This window comes from Chelonia mydas, chromosome 6 (genome assembly GCF_015237465.2).
Source record: "Chelonia mydas isolate rCheMyd1 chromosome 6, rCheMyd1.pri.v2, whole genome shotgun sequence".
Taxonomy (NCBI): Eukaryota; Metazoa; Chordata; order Testudines; family Cheloniidae; genus Chelonia; species Chelonia mydas.
This window is the reverse complement of record NC_051246.2, coordinates 48,191,128-48,212,877: the sequence shown is the minus strand read 5'-3', so window position 1 is coordinate 48,212,877 and position 21,750 is coordinate 48,191,128. Positions and strand designations below refer to the sequence as shown.

At 40.9% G+C, this 21,750-nt stretch overlaps 1 protein-coding gene across 9 annotated transcripts in view; it reads left to right on the top strand.

The window, feature by feature from the left end:
* The window catches only part of ANO5 (anoctamin 5), a 92,067-nt gene that overhangs the window by 46,786 nt on the left and 23,531 nt on the right, over positions 1-21,750 (top strand). For all 9 annotated transcript variants that reach the window (XM_037899945.2, XM_027830130.3, XM_027830129.3 and 6 more), the window contains 8 exons: positions 8,968-9,036; positions 10,316-10,600; positions 11,254-11,367; positions 14,109-14,224; positions 15,126-15,260; positions 16,636-16,741; positions 16,841-16,901; positions 18,737-18,888. In XM_037899945.2, the coding sequence (XP_037755873.1) occupies positions 8,968-9,036; positions 10,316-10,600; positions 11,254-11,367; positions 14,109-14,224; positions 15,126-15,260; positions 16,636-16,741; positions 16,841-16,901; positions 18,737-18,888 (1,038 nt within the window). The remainder of the gene's footprint in view (positions 1-8,967; positions 9,037-10,315; positions 10,601-11,253; positions 11,368-14,108; positions 14,225-15,125; positions 15,261-16,635; positions 16,742-16,840; positions 16,902-18,736; positions 18,889-21,750) is intronic.

Here is a 21,750-nt window from a genome sequence, read left to right as displayed (position 1 = left end):
AGGGAATGGCAGGGTCAGCCAGCCCCGACCCCAAAGAACAAAGACTCTCGGAGACTGGACTCTTTCGGAAGGAAAATTTATCCATCTTCGAGCTTCCAGTTATGAATGGCAAACCATCAGGATCTCCTGGGCCGGAACGAATTCAAACCTGAAATATGCCCAACATTAGTCTGAGTTTGAGTATGACATCCCTCCATGGCTATTCCACAATAGAAGGTGGGGAACTCCCCAGGTGGACCTATTTGTGACTTGGCAGAATCAGTGATGCCCCCGGTTCTGCTCCAGGGGGGCTTGGAGAGGGACACTATCTCCGATGCCTTTCTCCTATCAGGCTGGCTTCTCTACGCCTTTCCCCCATTCCCTTTAATCAGCAGGGTCCTGGAGAAGAAAAAGGCAGACAAGGCCTGGGTCCTCCTGATTGCCCTGGCGTGGCCCAGGCAGCTTTGATATGGGACCCTCACGGGCCTGGCGGTTGCTCCACCGTGGCGGTAGCCGCTCCACCCGGACCTGCTCTCTCAGGACCAGGGCTGCTCCTCCACCCCAACCTGACAGCTCTTCACCTCACGGCGTGGCTGCTCAGTGGTTAGGTGGAGAGTAAAGGACGTGGTCAGAGCAGGTTCAGCGCGTCCTCCTCAAAAGTAGACGGCCCTCCACTCGCCGCGGTTATTTGGCTAAATGGTCCCGGTTTTCTAGGTGGGCGGCGGACCAGGGTGTCTCTCTGGTGACCACCCCAATCCAGCTTATCCTTGATTACCACCTCCACCTGAGGGCCCAGGGCCTGGTGCTGTCATCAGTCAGGGTGCACCTGGCAGCCATATCGGCCTTCCATCCGCCAGTGCAGGGGCACACGGTATTTTCCCATGCTATGACTGGCCGGTTCCTTAAGGGTTTGGACTGACTTTTTCCATATTCTAGACCTCTGGTCCTGCAGTGGGACCTAAACCTGGTGTTGCTCGTCTCACGGGGCCCCCGTTTGAACCACTAGCCACATGCTCCTGGTCTCACCTCTCGTGGAAGGTGGCCTTTCTGGTCGCAATCTCATCGACCAGGTGAGTCTCGGAGCTCAGCGTCCTAACTTCCAAGCCGCCGTACACGGTCTTTCATAAGGACACGGTCCAGTTCCGCCCACACCCCGCGTTCCTCCCGAAGGTGGTCTCTGCCTACCACATGGGTCGGGACATTTTTCTACTGGTCCTTTGCCCCAAGCGTTACGCATCCAGTGAGGAGCGCCATCTCCACGTGCTCGATGTGCAGTGGGCTCTGGCTTTCTACCTCGAGCTGACCAAGCCATTCAGAAAGTCCTCGCAACTGTTTGTCGCCTCGGCTGAGCGCGCGAGGAGCCAGCCAATTTCCACTCAGCGGCTTTCCAGTTGGATCGCTTTGCGCATCCGTTCCTGTTATGAGCTGGCGGGTGTCCCCCTCAACCCATTATGAGGGCACAGTCGACTTGGGTGCAGGCCTCGTTGGCTGCCTTCATGGCCCACGTTCCCATCCAGGACATTTATAGAGCTGCCACGTGGTCTTCGTTTCACACATTCACCTCGCACTATGCGATTTTCCCCCAAACCAGGGATGACGCGGCTTCAGCAGGGCTGTCCTCAGTCCTGGGAACTTTTGAACTCCTACCCACCTCCAACAGATATAGCTTGGAATCACCTATTGTGGAATACACAAGCAATCACTCGAAGAAGAAAAGACAGTTACCTTTTCCGTAACTGGTATTCTTCGAGATGTGTTGCTCATGTCTATTCCACATCCCACCCTCCTTCCCCTCTGTCAGAGTTGTCTGGTAAGAAGGAACTGAGGGTGGGGAGAGCAGGTGCCACTCCAGGGGTCATGGGAGGTGCTTCCCCCGCCCCCATGGGTACTGCTGGTGCCCGTGGTGAGTACGTACAGCTATTGTGGAATAGACATGAGCAACACATCTCGAAGAACACCAGTTACGGAAAAGGTAACTGTCTTTTCCCAAAGGTAACTCTTTTTCCAAAGTAGACATCATTCAGATGTTTCCTTTTTTGTGCCAAAAATCAGTTCAGGTTTTGAAAATTTGGCCCTAGAAGCACAAACGCGATTGCACAAACATCATTCAGCATGGAGATAGGGTGAAATTCACCCCTGTATTTAGGGCTAGCACAAGGCCTATGTGTACAACTAATGTCCCACTTAAGCCCTATGATGGATAGGTGCTATGCTGCTCTCAGCTCAGAATTTTATCCACAGAGAACAAATCACCATCTGTGGTTTCATATGAATGAAGTACACACTCAGGCACTGGATTTTGTTTGAAAGGTTACAGAAATCCAGTTCAGTTTGTTGTTGTACAGTAATCTCTGGGCAGAGATGTGCAGTCGTCTTACTGCAATACAGTGACTTGGCAGAATTGTACAGGCTAAGAATAGAAACATTCTTAGGAAAGGAATAAAATCTGTGACAGCAGGTTTCTAATGCTCATTCTTGCTTCAGGGAAACAGTTTGTTTTGCATAAATAAGAGTGGGATTAACTTCTTCATGGCATTTCAACATTGCTATTCAGACAGAGGCACTTTAGATGATAAAGGATATGTGCATCTTTTGTCTTAGCTTCATGCAAAACAAATCCAGATACTACAGACTTAGTGTTTTGCTGATCTCTAGCTCACATTAGGGAATGTGCCAAGTGAAGTCTTGAGAAAAATATGCTGTTAAGAAAATGGTCATACTTTTGAGGCCAAGCCCTTAAAATGGAATCAGTTTGTTCACAAAAACAACAAGGAGTCTGGTGGCACCTTAAAGACTAACAGATTTATTTGAGCATAAGCTTTCATGCTACCCCCTGATACTTGTCACCATGCAAGGCACTAAATTTAGCTGCATGGAGTGGAAATCATCAACCTCAACCAAAAACTCGCACAGATACAGACACATCATCTTCCAGCTACCCCCTGATACTTGTCAGTTTGTTCAGTTCAGAGTTAACAGAGTGTTGTCTTGAGATAAATCCTCAAAGTTACCCTTTGAAACAGATTTGTAAATATTACCTCCATAAAAGGCTTTTTTATGAATAGAGCTTTCCTTATCACTCATGGACCTGAATAGCAAAGTTTGGATATGTATCCGATTCAAACCCTCCCAAAGTCTGGACGTGTTTGTACCTGGGGTTTTGACTCAGGCCTAGTTTTTTCCCCATTTGATCTCCCCTGCCTGTTGATTCCCATTATCTCTACTATTGATTCTCTAATGGCTGTTGTGGAATGCTGCGGTCTATGTAAACAGTGCTTTTTAGTCTCTGGATTCAGTCCAACTCTGAGAAGTGTTCGCGTCAGCTGTCTTGGAAGTTAGACATTTATTTCTAATACTGCTTTGTCTAGGTGACTTTTTAGCAGGCAGCCATCTGGTTAGTTGTTTTAATTTTTCAAACCAAGCTGTCTGATGATGCAGGGAGATGCTGAGTATCCCTAGCATTCACTGAAGGCAAAACTAGATAAAGCCCTAAGATATTGAAATTTGGAGGTCAGTTTTAGTAAATTTTAATCAAATATTCAGTCAGGCTGGATATATTTAAGAAATCTATTAGTGATTTACATTCATCAGAGCCTTACTGTATTCATTACAGGTTCCCAATGATCTAGCACATGTGAAAAGAGAGATTTAAAAAATAATTGGTATTTTAGGGGAAATCCATAAAGTTACTGATGGATTGCATTACCTTTTTCACTTTAATGCAAATGAGCTTATTAATGGGATTTCAGTATATTTATTTTAAGTGCAAAACAGAAACCCACTATCTTGTACATAGCTATATATAACTTTTATTCACAGGGGAATGGAAAAATTTAAGTGCAAAAGATTCAAATCAAAATAATCTGTGCAGTAAACTGTTTTTCTGTGTATTGTACTTGACTGTTAAATAAGCCACATGACTGAATCCTAACCATAAAGCTTTTGGTTAACAGAAGTCTAAATTATGTTGTATGTTCAGCAGTTTACTTTATATTTCTATTCATTACCTCTGACAGATAGTGTTTATTTTTCTGACTGATCTCACTGCTGTTTTATTTTTATACACACATATTTACTGATTTTATTGATTAAAAAGAGCTACATTTGTTTTTTTTAAAATTCTGACTAGACCTATGTATTTGGGCCTAGAGCAGTGGTTTTCAACCTTTTTTCATTTGTGGACCCCTAAAAAATGTCAAATGCAAAGGAGGACCCCTTTGGAAATGTTACGCATGGTTTGTGGACCCCCAGGGGTCTGCATGCCACAGGTTGAAAACCACTGGACTAGAGCGTGCTCTTTACAACCCCATGGGGAGCACCCCAAACTTTATGCCTCTGGGAGCTCTCATATGGGGAATAATTTATCACACCATTTTATGGAGTGCAGAATCTCCTTGTCTCCAAGGGCTAGCCTGAAGGGACAGAACTATAGTTTTACCCACTGCCTGCCCAGTTTTTGCCCATTTGCTCTAGGGAAGAGCCATTGATGTGAAACTCCTGCGTAACCCTAAACACTGTGAGCTACGTTCTGGGTAGCGTTAATATCGGTTGTGCAAGGGGAGATCCTTACTCTGTCCTGTTCCACAGTGCATGAGTATAAACAGATAAACACAATCTGGCCTTCTCTGCATTATCACTTGGAGATTACTATTAAACGTAACATTTTATTGCCTTTTTAACGTAGAAAAAGTAAATACATTTCCAAAATGTAGGTCTTGGGCCTGCATTCCTTTCACACTCAAAATTCAAATTGCCTCAGTGGGAGTTACAGGAGCACAATATATAGAGGACTGACCTTTTGTATTTATGGATCTGATCCTGCCAAGTGCTGAGCACATTCAGCAAAGTACTGAACACCCTATTGGGAACTGAAGATGCTCAGCACTTCATAACATCAAGCCCCTAAATTCCTAACTGAGGGCCAAATTCTACATTGACTTATGCCCTGTGCAACTTCAATTAAGTTAATGGGGTTGCATGAGGCTTAGATTAACACAGAATTTGGTCACATATTTCATTATTTTTTTGATATAAGAATGTTTGTAATTTTTCTTAGGGCCCAAAATTGCACAGATAGACTTCAGTCGAGACAGGAGTGGATGTTCTACCACACACCAAACTTTTTCAGCATAACAATCTGTTGCTCAAGAGTAGTTTTTTAAAATGTATCTTAAGGGATAATGTGCTGTAAAGTTTAAAAATTAATTTTACTCTATTACCCTTTTTTATTTACTGATTATTGTTCCTAACAAACAGCATTGTTATCAAGAGATGGATTTATCTTTATAATATGTGTTTATCTTTCTTAGATAACTGAGAATATATGAGAATGTAATGTTATACATTACTTATGTATGATATTAAACCTGCATTAGTTCCCCTGTTCCCATTGGACTTTGGGTCTAATTTAGGTAATCTTCTCAAATATGTTTTCAGATCTAAGTCCACTTTAGGCAGTATATTCATACTGAATCACTTCAGTGTGTATAGGGAATACACGATGGTGTGGTTTGAAATGAAAGTCGTATTAGCATAGATGCGGGATGGGTACACCTTGATCATGAGAAGCAAAGCTGGCAGTGAGTTTTGTAGGTCATTCCCTGAGTGCTGATTTTAGTTTATCCCACCCTCACACTGTCATGTATCCTGCATATGCTGCATGTGCTCCAGAAAATATCTGTTAGAAACACTTAAGAGAGTTTTTAAGTTATTTTTTCATCTCTGCCTGTCAGTCCTGGGGATGCCATAGTGTTATACCAATAAAATAAAAACCAGCAGGATCTTATTAAAGGGGAAAAGGCAAAATACCACATTTATTGTGAATACAGAAAGAATCTTAGTAAGCAGTTAGTTATAGCTATAACATTCCATTCAATTTCATATTTATTCACACATTCATTCATACACACACACACACACAGGTTCTGTAAGGTTGTTATCATAGTTACCAGCCTTAGAGTTGCTCATGCCAAGCCACTGGCCAGGTGGCCTGGACGTGAGGAGGGAGCAGGGCCTTGTCAGATGCACATCTGATGCTCCTGGAAGTTGGTTTGCAGAATCAGACCCCCCAAAGTTCTCACTTTCTAGAGTCCATTTTTATAGGAATTTATTCGTATGCCAGTCTATGGGAATTGCCTCATCATGCTGTTGCTGAATCAGTCAGCAGATGGCACATTCCTGACGGCTCCATGCTGCCAGATGTTATCTTGTTCTTTGGTTCTCCCATCCTTGAGGCTGTTGGGTGGATTCCAGTCTGCCCTCCGGGGGTCCTCTGGTTATTTCCACTTGACGCCTTCTTCAGCCAATGGACACTGGATTCTTAGGCTGGCACCTCCTTGATCATTCAGTTATTATCCACACCAAGCATCCATCCACATACATCCTCTATCTCTATTTTAATCACAATTGTTAATACAACAAAAGGGCGGGGAGTCTCTGGGTGCTGTTTCTGTTGTTACAGAGTATTGCTTTGAGTCTCTCTCTGTGTGAATTGCTTTGAGAACAGACTGTGTCTTAGAATGTACTAACGCAATTAGCAGCTTGCAAGTTTCACACATAGAGGGAGAGAAACAGTACCAAAAACCAAGAGTCCTCTTAATTAGTAATACCCTGGAATTTAAACTATGGGGAATCAAACTCATTTGTGATTTTAATACAGAACTTCTTTAATATGATCCAACAATAGTGGTGGTGTAAAGCTAGTGTAATTGTATAAATTAGTGTTACTGTTCCTCTGTGGTTCTGGGATGACACAAAGAGTCTATAGTAGAGGCAATAATATGGGCCCCCATTTATAGTCCTGCAGGATTATGAGATAATGAATTTTTAAATTGTGACATTTTTATGTCTAGAAAAAATATTGCCCATCCTAAGCCTGGGACAGGGGACATTTTGGGGAAATTCCATACTTGCAAGAGAAGGAAAATTTTCCCTGGCAAGTTGACATTTTTTTAAAAATAAAAAAAATTAAGATGGTTTATTTGAAACTTTGGAGGAGTACAAAATGCCAGAATAAGTTTCAGAGAAGATGAATTAGTGGACAGAGGACTGGTGAGGTGATCAGTGGAGCATAATAATTTCATTTATCCTATGGTACTACCGTTTATTTCATGGGGTATTTTATATAAAATATATGCATGTGTCACTTAGGGCTGGACTCTCCAGTCCTCTGTATACCTGAACCTCCTGAGCAGCACAAAGGATGAAGAGACTGTCCGTAACTTTCCTGCTGATGATTTTGCCAATATGTTTGAGTCCCCAGTGGGCATAGAACCAGCAGAGTTGGCTCCTAATTCTCCTCTTCCCACAGGTTCTAATGCAGGGGCTAGGGAGAGTGAGGAGTTGTTGCTGGCTGTTGCAAAATTAAAGCAGACCCCAGCCTGCTCTAAACTGTATGTAGGGCTGAGACTCAGGGACTGACAGTGTTCCCCTGTGCTCTATTTAGCTGAGTACCTGCCCCATAACATGGCATCATTTTTAGATAAGCCACCTGAATGTAATGGCTGTCATGCTATCTCACCTTTTCAGTTGCATTGTTTTGTGTTGATCGGATCATCAACTCAGTGAACTACAATTCTATGTCTGTGCTATGCTCGTATGGGAGACAGAGAAAATGTAAAGGTCAAAATGATTCCAGCTCAATACATAAAAAGAGTAGGTTTCAGAGTAGCAGCCGTGTTAGTTTGTATTCGCAAAAAGAAAAGATGCATCCGATGAAGTGAGCTGTAGCTCACGAAAGCTTATGCTCAGATAAATTGGTTAGTCTCTAAGATGCCACAAGTACTCCTTTTCTTTTTATAAAAAGAGTAATTAACCAAATCATAAAAGTCATAGAAGGAAGATATATTTTGTCTCAATAGGAAATCAGTTTCTAGGAACATAGGACTTGCCATACTGGATCGGGCTGGTAGTCCATCTGGCACAACACTTGGTGTTTCAGAGGAGAGTGCAAGGCTACTGTGATCAGTAAACATACTGATCTATTTAGCATATAGTACCATAAGACATGGGATCCCCATTTGACACACAGTCAAATGCAAAAGGAGTATCCTGCATTTCCTTGTGTTCTATGGAATTCTTGCTTTACAAATTGCCTTCATACAGAAATAGTTATGTCTAAAGGAAATTTGGTTGAAAATTAATTTTTTGATGAATGGCCCAAAAGTATTCTGTAGAAATATCTATTCAGTTAAAAAAAATACATCTAATTGTAGGCCTGATCTTGAAAGCAGTAAGAGTGTTGCCAGTGATTTCTAAAGGAAGCAAGATTGGTATTGCTTATTTAGTTTAAATGATAAATCCAGCCTGTAGTGCAATTAGCGACTGTCACCAGGGCCATGCTTCTCCTTTGCTCCAAAGTATGCATTGCCATGCTCAGTCTTTTGCAAGGAGGTTTATTTGCTCAACAGGTTAACAAACAAACCAAAAAACGGTCTTAATTCATTCCTTAGCCTCACGGTCACCCCTCCCAGGAGTCTCTAGTTCTCCTGTTTCTGGCAGTTTACCAGTCTGTCAGTGCTCCCTTCTTAGAGCAACAGCCCCCAGGGCTGCTTTCCTGAGCCCCTTGCTCCAGGGACCCACCACTCCAGTTTGGCTGTCACAATCCATCTCTCCCAGTTGCCCACTAACAGTGCATTTATAGGCCCAGGTGTAGCCCAGCTCTCTTTAATTGGCTGGATTGGGCTCACCTACTCTGGTCTGGGGAGCTAGTCTGAGTCAATACACAGGGACCAGCTACTCTGTGACAGCAGCTTTGAAAGAGATTGGTGATTAAAAGGCAACAAAGTAGAATTTTGAAAAAATTACTCTTTGGCATCTAACCTTGCTCCTATCCAACCTTGCTCCTATGACAAAACTCATATTGACTTTGATGGGTACAAGATCAGACCCTATACACAGGGATACAGGGAGGGTTAAAGTTTTTGACAGATGAAGTAAAAACTGCCTCCGCTTCATTTTTTTTAGTAAAGTCTCTTTATTTATCCTCAGGAAAGAAGGCGAGAATTTGAGAAGAATCTACAAAAGGCTGGTCTGGAATTAGAAACAGAAGACAAAAAGGTAAAAAAAACTCAGTGTTCTCGTCATACAGAGCAAATTATGTCGAAATACTTGAATTTTCAGATTGCTAGAGAATACATTGGTTGGTCTGTTCTGACAAGATTTTATCCACCATTGTATCAATGGTTCTAAGGGATTTCAGTACTTCAAACTATGAAACTGAAGTTAAATAGGCTAATATAGGAGCAATTTTTCTTGATAAATATTTTAAGCACTGAGAGAAGAGAACTGTTATGCTTCAGGAGGAAGTGATTGTGTTTTACTCAGTAATGAAAAGGAAATGGTCCCAAAATAACTGAACTGTGAGTTCATTTACACAGGGAGACCAATGTAAAAAGGAACTTCTGATTGGGCCAGATTCTCCCTCCAGCCCCTCCGCAGAGCATACCAGTAACATCTATTGATGTCAATGGGAATTACTCATATCCTGTGGGGGATTAGGATCAGGATGGGGAAAGGCTTGGGGTGGCGGTTGTGTCCATTTGTTTAGTGTTACTTTTCTGCCTCATATGATTTGGACAGCGGAGGGAGTGTTTCTCTGATCAACATTATCCTTGCTGTACTTGAGAATAGATGGAGCAAAATAACTTCTGACAAAACCAACAGACTCCATGAGACCCAGAGATGGGGCTCCAGTAAGCCAGTGGTTAAATATTACTGTTTTAGAGTCAGACCCTCACATATACTATGTGCAGAGAAATTCTTAGGGATGTGTGTTGCGGGAATCATTCCTTAGCCTCTGCTGCAAGTAACAGGGTTGCATGCTTCCATGACTGCTGATTTACAGAGTGTTTTGCAGGGAAATCTGCACACTTGTGGACTCCATGGTCTACACACCAGCAGTTTCAGTAGACCAATCCTAAAACTGCCATCTCTGCTTGGGAAATGGCACAGCACCGTTGCATGCAGGGAGTTTTGACTACTGTGTGGGTTTTCTATACCCTGAATAGCCTGCTCTGTAGAACCACACCATTTCCAATGCATTCAGTGTCTTCTGTGGCCTTTAAGTAGGCTGGAGAATTTGACCTTTAATGTGCAAGTTTGAAATTTCCTCATAAGCCTCTAATCAGTGCAAAGAGGACAGATACCCACTACCATCAATCATACAAGCTTTCTGGCGGAGGGAAATTTTTCCTCCTATTTTTTCAGAATCAGTGTAAGCCTTTAAGATAATAAAAGAACAAAGAGAGAAAAGTTTTGGATACCCTCTCACTTGATTTTAATCTAAAAAAACCCACCCCACCTCAGTTTGACCTCAGGCTTAACTCTTCTTGTACAGGAATCTGAAGATGGCAAAACTTATTTTGTGAAGATCCATGCCCCATGGGAGGTTCTGATCACATATGCTGAAGTGCTGAACATTAAAGTGCCCATCAAGGAAAATGATATTCCCTCTACTGCAGAGAACCCATTGGACTGTATGCTTGAACCGTTTAGGCTACCGGAGAAGGTGATGCACCCTGAACCAGACTACTTCACGGCACCCTTCAGCAAAAGTAGGCAGGAGCTCTACCTCATTGAGAATGAGAGCACCTTCTTCTCACCATCCATGAGAAACAGAATAGTACGTATCTCAACCCATCTGTTTACATGTGCATGCAGAATGTAACATAGGCCTGTGGGTGGGTGGGTGACTGGGGATGTGTGTGGTCACATATCAAACACTAAGCTGAGACAGCCATTTGAGTTCTGAATCTACAGAAGGTCGATTACTTTGCTGCTGTATGGTACAGTAACTCTGGATGTTATAAGAAAAGGAGTACTTGTGGACCTTAGAGACTAACCAACTTATTTGAGAATAAGCTTTCGTGAGCTACAGCTCACTTCAAGTAGCTGTAGCTCACGAAAGCTTATGCTCAAATAAATTGGTTAGTCTCTAAGGTGCCACAAGTATTCCTTTTCTTTTTGCGAATACAGACTAACACGGCTGTTACTCTGAAATCTGGATGTTATGTGATGAAATCTGATGTCTATGTATCTTTCTAAGTACAGATTGCATTTGAGAAACCAGTTCTCAGTGGGGCAGCTGGGGCATCCTTGTTCCAGCTGGAGCCTTGAGGATCCTCAAATTTCCCCTATATTGCAGCTACTGCAATGCATTACCTTTGAGGGGGATTGGACAGTCCCATCAGCAGTGCTCCATCATCCATCAGTAGAGTGTGGTATTAAACCATATTATAAAAGAAGAGGAGTAAACTCTCTGTGTTTGCATATTAGGTGTACTATATTCTAACACGGTGCCCCTATGGAACAGAAGAAGGGAAGAAAAAGTTTGGGATTAAAAGATTGTTAAGTAATGGCACCTACACAGCTGCTTACCCTCTCCATGATGTAAGTATTTTAGCTTTGCATTCCCAAAGATATATCACAGTCCAGCTTTCCTCCCTCATTTGCTTTGCCTGCTGCAATATTACTGTTTTCAGTTGAAATGTATTTGGTCCCCAACTCCTTCAGCTTTTATTTATTATCTGATCTCCTGCCCTGTGATGTACAAGGAATATCTGCCAGCCCTGTTATGCTGTTTCTGTATGCACTACAGTGCTTTTTCCATATGCTCAAGTGTATTGGGTTTACCTAAGTGTTTCAGTCACAGAGTTCAGTATTGTGACTTACACTGCAATGCATTTTATAGATGTTTTTATTTTACATTTTGAGATAAATTATTATAGTAACATATTACAAAGACAGATGAAAACAAGGAAATGAATAACATTTTTAGCTGAGCCCTGTGGGTCATATCTATATGTGGTATAAAATGCCACTGAAGTAGTTACACCAGGGATAAATTTGGCCCTACAGTTTTGTGCGGGCATTTCTCCACATCAGGATGCCCTCTGGTGGCATACTGTCAGTATTGTAAAGTCTGTAAGGATGGTAGCTTTCTCTGTTTTGCTTTAGGGCAGTGTTTCTCAACCTATTTACATATGCAGCTTTCTGTGTGTTATGTGGGCTGCATCCACACAATATATATGCTACCTGTATGACCCTGAGGATGTCACATGGGCTGCAGCTGTGTGTGCGGCCGGCCATGGTTTGAGAACGACTGCTTCAAGGTATGCTTTAAACACGGAATACCTGCATATAGCCCTGCAGCCCCTATTAGTGTAAACAGGAGGGAGCTATGCTACTAAATACCAGTGTATTACAGTGGAAGTTTTTTTAATTTATAATTTAATTTAATTTAATTTTTAATTTATTGTTTTTGTGAGGCTCTAATCTAATTCCTTATTTGTTTTTTAATAACTGTTTGAGGGCTGTAGCCCACGAAAGCTTATGCTCTAATAAATTTGTTAGTCTCTAAGGTGCCACAAGTACTCCTGTTCTTTTTGGGGATACAGACTAACACGGCTGCTACTCTGAAACCTATGATGCCTAGTGGCATTTTAAATCACTTGTTTATTTTTTGACAATCCTTTGATAAGTTTCTGTCACACCATAAATCTGACAAAGAAATACTCTGAAAACCAGGAACTTCTGTTGAAAGGAATGGTGCCAGCTACTTGGGTGAATGGGAAGTTTTCTGGTGGTTTTCAGATTTTAAGCTTGGCAGGGTAGGACCTGTGCTATTAATATGCTTGGCAAGCAGCAATTACATTGTGGGCAACATCAGAAACAAGTAATAATCAATAACAGCGGTGGTGCCAAAATACAATTTTGATGCCTTTCCACACAATACCAGTATTAGCAACCTCAAGAGTTTGAAAATTGAGTGAGGCTCCCAGAATAACGATATTGACTTAAAAATCATGAGCTATTTAAAATATAATATTTGGGGTTCTTTTTAACTTACTTTCTGATCTTTGAACCTGCAGGGTGCCCTTCGGTCATATTTACATGCTTTTTCTGAACAAACAATGAGGCCTTTAAAAAAAAAAAAAACAGAAGCAGAAATTCTCAATAAGGGAATGTCTAGAGCTGGAGGTGTGATTGCCAGCTCAAGGAGACATTGCCACTGCAAATAGAGTATAGCTGTAGAAGTGTGAGCCCCAAGAGGGGCTAGCTGCCCCAAGTGTGTACCTAGAGTCTTGGATGGGATTGTACTCAGGGCAGCTAGCTGCTCCCACCACTTAAACCATGTAGCTACACTCTATTTTTAGTGAACTAGCTCAATTATATCTAGTGCAGGTATTTCTCCTCGAGCTGGGAATTACACATCCAACTCAGAATGTAGACATACCTATAGTCATGTGACTCCAGGAGCTGGGAAAGAAATGCATTCTAAGAAATGCAATAAAAACAGGAGAATTGACAACATTCCAGTACTTCCATCCTATTCATTTCATAGGAAGCTGAAATGATCAGAAAACTCTTCTTATTCCTAGTATTCTGTCATACAATAGGAAAGTCTGAGAAAGTACAGCCTACCATTGAAATGAATTAGTGTGGCAGTCTTATTTTAGTGGATGTTTGCATTATAGCCACAGAAACTGCAGTGATAAACACAGTATAACAATCTCTGAAGAAACAGAAAATAGCTTTACTTTGTGTTATGTGTATATCTTTGCATCTCTCAGTGGAAGGCCCTTGATTATGGAATTTATCAAAAGAACCTGATTCTGACCTACAAGGGATTTGGACTTGAGTTTGTTTCATGAGGTGGGAATTGTTTGGGGCTCATCTACATCAGGAAAATTTGCACTGATGTAGCTTCACCGCTGCAACCTCCTAATGTAGACAGGCTATACCAATGGAAAACATGGCTTGTACTAGTACAACTTACTCCAGTAACTTACTAGAAAAAACCAGAAGTGCAAGGCCCATTTTCCAAGAGTGCGGCATCCCTACATTAAGAGTTTACACTAAATAGCTATATCAGTGCAATTTTCCTTAACGTCTAACATATGCAGGCCTTTCATGTTGACAAGTGGTTGGTGGGTACATATGTTTTAAAATATTGTGTGTTGAAAGGGCTATTCTAGGGATGAGTTATGATGTTGAGCACCAAGTAATTTTAGGTGGCCCTAAAACTCACCCAGGATGTGTTGCTGTTCAGATTTGGATATTTTAGTGTAATGTGTTAGTCTCCTGATGAGTTTCTTTGTCTCTTCTCTAATCTGTGCACATCCACACAGTGCCAATACTGGAAGAAGGCAAATGATCCGAACTGTGACAATGAGAGATACACATTGTATATGGAATGGGCTAGGTTTTTACGGTTTTACAAGGAGCAGCCTTTGGATCTCATTAGGTAAGGTATGGGCTGTGAAGTGTTCATTGCATGTGGCCACAATTCATTGGTTTTCACTGCATTCATTTGTGATTTGTTCCTCCTGGGGATTTTTTTATTCCTTTCTAATGTTTGAGGAAAAACAGGTGCCTAAACAGGCACATGTCTCTGAGAGTACACAATGTATGTTTTATTAGAGACAGGCAAAACTCTTTACTTCAGATCCAAAGCCATTCAAACCAGCCGAATGTAGAAAGGCCAATTTTCCAGATCTGCATCAGATGCAGAAAAAAAATTTGAGGAGTATCAGGTATTTTGTAAAATCAGTTGATCTCTTTCACCGCTTAAGATAGAAATGTTTCAAGAACAGTCAATGAGATTTTGGCACATTGAATCTGAACCTGAAACTTAACTCTAATTAAGCCTAAAACCCAGCATAAACCTGCCTGAGATTCAATCAGTGTCTCCTTAGTCCATTTTTTCCTTTAGTAACACACCTCGTGGCCTTTGTTATGATAAATATCGAGTTCTTTTAAAATGATCCATTTGGAGCCATTGTGAACCGTTAAATTTTATACTCTACTATCCCCTTTTGGTGCATAACACAGGTAAATCTGCATTTTCATTATATTGAGAGTGGAGGAAAGAGTTCCTTAAGCAAGGTATTCCTGGAAGGGAAAACAAGGGGTAGCTTCATCTTTTCCCTAAATAAGGTCCATCTTGTGCTTGTTCAACATGTGTAACTCTCATTTATGGGCTAGATTCAGATCTCATTTATACAGCATAAATCATTGGATTTACTATTAGGTGAGGTCAGAAGTTATCCCATTGTCTTTAGTTTTGCTTGGGTCTTGCCAGTTTTGCCTTTTGTGATTTGCAGTCTTCCTGTGTTTCCCTACCCAATTGTATTCTTTGTGTGCAGGAAGTACTATGGAGAGAAGATTGGAATCTATTTTGCCTGGCTGGGTTTCTACACAGAAATGCTGTTCTTTGCAGCAGTGGTTGGCTTAATTTGTTTTCTGTATGGTTGGTTTACAATGGATGAAAATATGAGCAGGTGAGTGCAACTGCCAAAATTACATTGAAAGAGATATCTTTACCTCGTTTGTTAAAAATCAGGATTATAGTTTTAAAACGTCTAGTTGCATACTGTGTTTTTGGAGTATCACATTTTCATAACTGCTTATTCTCAGTATTTTTTGTATATGTGGAAGTCATAATTTGCATTAACATTTACCAAAAAAAATCACAAGTTAGAATTATTCCGAAAATACAAAGCCAACTAAAGAATGCAGTTTTGCTCATTATAGAAAAGCAGCAAACGGAAAATGTTTTTAAGCAGAGGGGAAAATTCTGCTCTGTTACACCCCAACAACCACCAGTGGCTTAAATGGGGTTGCACAAATAGAGCACAACTGTCCACTGTACAGTAAAATCTAACATATAGTTGGAAGTTGAAATTTTTGTTTTAATTTGGCAAAGGGTTTTCTCTCTGCTCGTATTTGGGCAACGCTGTGGCTGGTAGGGTCCTCAGGATACTGCCATTTCTGCCTGTTTAAGCTTCTCTCCCATAAAGATTGTTTATGTATCACCTGTTCATTGTTTCCTTAGACCCTCCAGTTTTGATCCATCTTGTAGTGAAAGCTATTTTTGCCTGCTTCAGAGGGCCAGCAATGGTGAATAATTACCCAAAATGTCCAGGAGCAATGCAGAGAACATGCCCCATCAGAGATGAATCAGACTTCACATGTAGTGGACATTCCAAGTTTGCTTTGGTCTCTGATGTGTGTAGCTAAAAAGTACATTCAGGAATGGGTACCTGTGTGCCCTGTTCTGCTGAATTATGCCAGTTTGAGACTTGTGTTATAGTCATAATATCCTACATTCTTCCTGAAAGATCCCTATGCACATTCAGACTTAAATGGTCATTAAAAAGTATACACACAGGTCACTTCACCTATTCCTGCAATACAGCTGCTTATGATTAAAAAATGGAAGCTGCTTAACATCATACAGCAACACTGCACAACAAAATAGAACAGGAAGTAAAAATAAGGAGCAAGTTGAAGTTACAAAAAGTGCAATGAGATCTTTAGTGACCAGATTAGAAAGAACCTTTGTTTATATCTCATCTGAAAGACTGTACATCCAGCACAGTGCCTCCCGAACAGAATGCTGAAGTACTGATTCAGTACTGACACAGAGGGAATCGTGGCACCAAGTGAATCACCAACTCCATTTCCAGGAGCAACTGGGTTTTTCCTGGAGGTTTCTCTGACCCTGTTACAGTTGTATCAGTGGATGTAACCTTCACACATCATCAGCAAAGCTAAAAACACTTAAGTTTGAACAAGTGAAGCTTTGATCTTTTTCCGAAAGAAATGTCATATTGAGCTTCTGAAGAAAATGTAAAACCATCTTCTTCTCCTCAGCAAAGAAATCTGTGCCACTGCGATTGGAGGAGAGATCATCATGTGTCCTCTTTGTGATGAGAATTGTGAGTACTGGAAGCTAAACACCACATGTGAATCCTCAAAGGTCTGTATCCAACTCTGCAATTATTTATTTGTCATGTTCTGCTTTATTTAAAACTGTTCTGTCACTGAATTGTCCTGTCCCTGTGTGTTTCTGTTACAGTACTCCCATTTGTTTGATAACGTGGCAACACTTTTTTTTGCAATTTTCATGGGCATATGGGGTGAGTATATTTGATAACAAAGTTTAAATAAAGCAATGGGGAGATCTTGACTAAACCTTTCAGGGACATTGGGAAAGCCATTTTGTTTTTCCTTAAATCTAGAAATATTTACCCCATCAAAGAATAAAAATAATTTAAACTTGTGGAGGAATTGCTCTTTACAGAAAACATAACCTAGTGCCTTAAACAACCTACACACCTGCTGCAATGCAATTAAAAGACTGTGTTTTTGCAGAATTGTTTATCTGCAAGTCACTCTTAATGTTACAATTATTAATTTTCTTTTAATAACCTAATTTGTAGTGAACACATCGCTAGTTTCTTCCCTACATGACAGCAGGTTTTATACAGTTCAGACTGTGTTTTCTCTTTTCTCCTAATCCTTGCAATAAAGTTTCTCTTTCTGACCCTATGAAGCAAATTTCTTCTACTTCTGATTGATGGCTGCCACAAGCAGAAAGTAGTACATAGGCTCAAAGAATGCATTATTATAGGTAGCCTTAGGACCAGGACCCGTACATTGTCCCACTTTTGCACTAGAGAAATCAGACAATGAGTGTATTTTGAAGATGCAGAAGGCAGATGTATTTAACTGAGTTGTCTTCTCTGTGATGAGACTTCCTGTGAGCATGTATTTGTCTTTGTTTTATTCATACCATTTAACATATCCATTTTAGATACAAAATTCTATTGACTTTGATGCTTGTTCTTTTGTTAAATTTCATATGCATCTTTGTAAAGGTCTGTGAGAGCATGCTTATTATTTCCTATTCTTTACCTTAATTAATGAAGAACCTTCTTTCCTGTTTGGGTGACTAAAGCATGAAAGAATGTATCAAATGTCTCAGCCCACCAGAAATAACCATATTACAGAGTTTCCATTATCCCACAAAGGTCTGTCTATCATATGTCTATTTATCATCTTAGCATCTAGGCACCATCTTTTACACTGGGATCTTTCAGGAAATTTCAGAATGAATAGATTTTTAAGCCTGTGTTCAAGATCTTTCTTACTTTTAAACATTGTCCCTTGAATGGCATAAATAAGTTTGTATTTCCAGAATGCTCTACCAAGGTTTACAGAGCACTACAACATAAACTCTTTCTTGTGTGTGTTTAACCCACAAACTCTTACCAACTCAGATACAGACATTTCAGATTACCAGAGGTTTACAGCATTTTAGATCAGTTTGTAGAAGGCCTCATCATTTTTTATATAAATATACACACAAGCCTCTACACACTGCTATTTCAAAAAAGAAAGTTCTTAAGCCAGGCTCTCCCTTGACTTTCTGAGAAACATCAAAAGCTCAGTATCTTCAAAACGCCATCTTATCAAAATAACCCTCAAAAGAGCATCTGATGCTTCATGTAAAACTTTGGAAAGCATTCTACTGAAAAACAGTTCTGCTTATCTATAGTAAAGACGTTTCCATAATAGATTCTCATACCCAACAGCCTGATCTGAAATATCCCAGCTTATCTGTTAGTTCTGTGTAGCTGCTTGTGTTTTAACTAATCATTGTAATAAAATGTGTGTGTCTTATCTAGTGTGGTCATGAGGGCTTGCTACTTTGTCATCCTGCGCTCTACTCACATTTACACTTCAATTTACCAATAAATATATCTAATTCATATTACAGTTCCTGGCAGTGAGCTTTCTTGTGTGGCTGATACACTGAATGAACATTAGGCAAATCACATTGAGAGAAGAAGTAATAGAATAGCAATCGTGAGACACAGGAGAGAAGGGTTGTTTAATGTGGATGGTATCTAGAACCTACCTGTCAGTTCACTTTTCATAACAGGGCTTATTTGACACTTTTCACTTATAGTAACACTTTTCTTGGAGTTTTGGAAGCGGCGACAAGCTAGACTCAAATATGAATGGGATTTGGTTGATTTTGAAGAGGAACAGCAACAGCTCCAGCTGAGGCCAGAATATGAAGCCAAATGTACCCACAAAAAAAAAAATCCAGTGACTCAGGTAATTTAAAAAAAATGCTCAGTGTGTGAAGATGTCTGTTGAGAGGACACCTAAATGAATAAAACTTTATGCTAAAATTCCATACTAACACTTTTTTGTAATGTGATACTTCTATCTTAGGAACTAGCTAGTATCTAATTGCTGAGTAAAGATCTGTGACACTATGGTGGCAGTGAACCACTTGTATGAGGGCATAGCAGACTTTCAGGTACTGTGCTACACGAAGCAATGAGGCACATTCTGCTGTCTGTTATACCAGGACCAATCTGGAGTAAATCCACTCAAGTCAGTGAAATTCTCTCATTTACGGTGGTGTCTGACAGCTGGTTGAAAAATGGATAAGCACTCCAACATTATGGTGATGATGGTTATAGAAGAACCAAGATATATAGAGAGCATCAAAAAGATGTTGCAAACACTTGGTAAAATTATTTTCCTTGTTTGTCATCAGAATGATTCTGTAGATGAAATTTTTTTCAACAAGCTCTATGTCTGGGAGTAGAGAGTTTGGCATATAGAAGTTTATAGGACTAAATTCAGTCAGCCCAGACCCCGTGCAATCTCACTGAACACAATAGAAACACATCAGGTTTAAACTAGGGCAGAATCTGGCCCCATAACTTGTCATTTATTATTTTCTTGCAGCAGGTAGCTGCATGGTAAGTACTGAAATTTTCACTCTTCACATGAATGAAATATGACTATATATATATACACACAGAGAGAGAGACATTGTGACAAAGTTCCTCCTGTGCCTTGGTAGGTCCTGCGCTTATTGGCGGATTTGCTCACCTCAGAGGTTCATGGCAGCCCTCAGTTTGGCCACTTTTGCTAGTGGCTCAAACCTGCCTTTCACTCAGCTAACCTCATCACTGGCCAGCATGGGAAAAGGGAAGGAGAACAATCCCCATAGTCTCTGCTGATCCACCATGTGGGTCAGGGAACAGCCCAGAGACCTTTCCCTCTGGTGGAACCCACAGTCCAGGGAACTCCTCTTGTGTCTGATCAGGAGTTGGGAACGCCCTTTACTCCGGGTTCCAGCCCTGGGCCCTGTGGAATGCAGCTGTCTAGAGTGCCTCCTGGAACAGCTGTGCGACAGCTACAACTCCCTGGGCTACTTCCCCATCGCCTCCTCCCAACACCTTCTTTATCATCACCATAGGACCTTCCTCCTGGTGTCTGATAATGCTTGTACTCCTCAGTCCTCCAACAGTACCCCTTCTCAGTCTCAGCTCCTCTCACACACACACACACACAACAAACTGAAGTGAGGTCCTTTTTAAACTCAGGTGCCCTGATTAGCCAGCCTGCCCTAATAGATTCTAGCAGCTTCTTAATTGGCTCCAGGTGTCCTAATTAGCCTGCCTGCCTGAATTTGTTCCAGCAAGTTCCTTCTTGTTCTGGAACTGCCCAGGGTACCTTACCCAGGGAAAATGGACCTGCTTAATCTGGGACTAATATATCTGCCTTCTGATACTCACTCTCCTGTAGCCATCTGGCCTGAGCCTGTCACAATACACACACACAACGTAGCTAAGGAGAAATGACCATTCAACAGACGTTTGCTGTCTGCATGATAAGGAATGCCGCAAAGCAATGGAAAGTACTAGGTAGAGAAGAGGAAAAGTCTGCTGCACAGAGATAGCAAAAGTCATACTGGCTTTTGGGTTTCCGTGCGGTAGACATTTTTGTTTACTTAAAGGAATGCTGAATACAGAAATAATGATACAGCACAAACTGAAGTATCCCTCCTTTCTATTTCCAGTTGAAACAAACCTATACTTTTTCCAAATGAAAGAAAACACATTTGTTGTCTTCATTGTAGAATGCAATGCAAGACAAATAACTCCTCACACAAACAAGATGCAAAAAAAGTTGGTAGTGTGTTTGTCCTCTGATAGCTAAACTTGCTTGTGTTAAGTGCTGGGGAAGTAAGCCTTGTGGAGGCCCTTGATATGAGTCTGAAGTTTAATTAGGGATGCAGTTAGATAGTATGTGCTTTTTAGTTTTTCCATTATAAAATTTTTTAAGCAGGTGTTAATTTGCAAGTTTCTAGAATATATGATTGAGATTTCTTGCATTCTAGAATAGCCTCTGTCATCTTAAAGTGGACAGTTTCAGTCACACTCTTTGTCCCTGGAACTATGTTTTAAATAGTTCCTTTTCACCAGTCATGCAAATAGATACATGAAAGTAACACATTATTCAGAGGAAAAATTTCAATTTAGCCATGGCTGTTAAAACAGCATACTGTTATATGAACAACATGGCCCTTCCCTTCAAGCCTCCGTACTTTTTAGGAGAAATATACACTGATCTTTTTTTCTCACTGAGAGTTTTTCTGCTTATGCCAGGGCACCATGGTCATTTTTATGCCTCAGTGTGATATACACTCCAACAGTGAGATAAATATCTCTGAAGATCACACAGCATGACTGCTAGAGCACAAGACCATGGGTGTAGCTCTGTGGAGGTTTTGTTTTTAGATTGATCAAAAGAACATTTCAGGCAAGTACCTGTTTTTGACTACTGGATCAAACTAATTGGAAAGGAACATCTGCCTGTTTAATAATATATGTTGACCTGTGTCCCTGTCTGTGCTTAGGGCTAAATACTTTCCCTTCTTGTATAGCTCCACAGTACCCACAAGGCAGCAGAACCACTGTGGTTCTACTATGTAGGGAGGAAAGGCTATGGGAAAGTCATATAACTCTTGTGTCTTGCAGAGCTGCAGCCTCACTGTCCATGGCAAAGCATAGTGGGTTTTGGACAGGGAAGTAAGGGCATGACTAGTGGGCAGTGATTGTGTACATCTACTGGCCTAAAATGCCAGTGTTGGGTCATGGAAGGTGAAGCGAACAT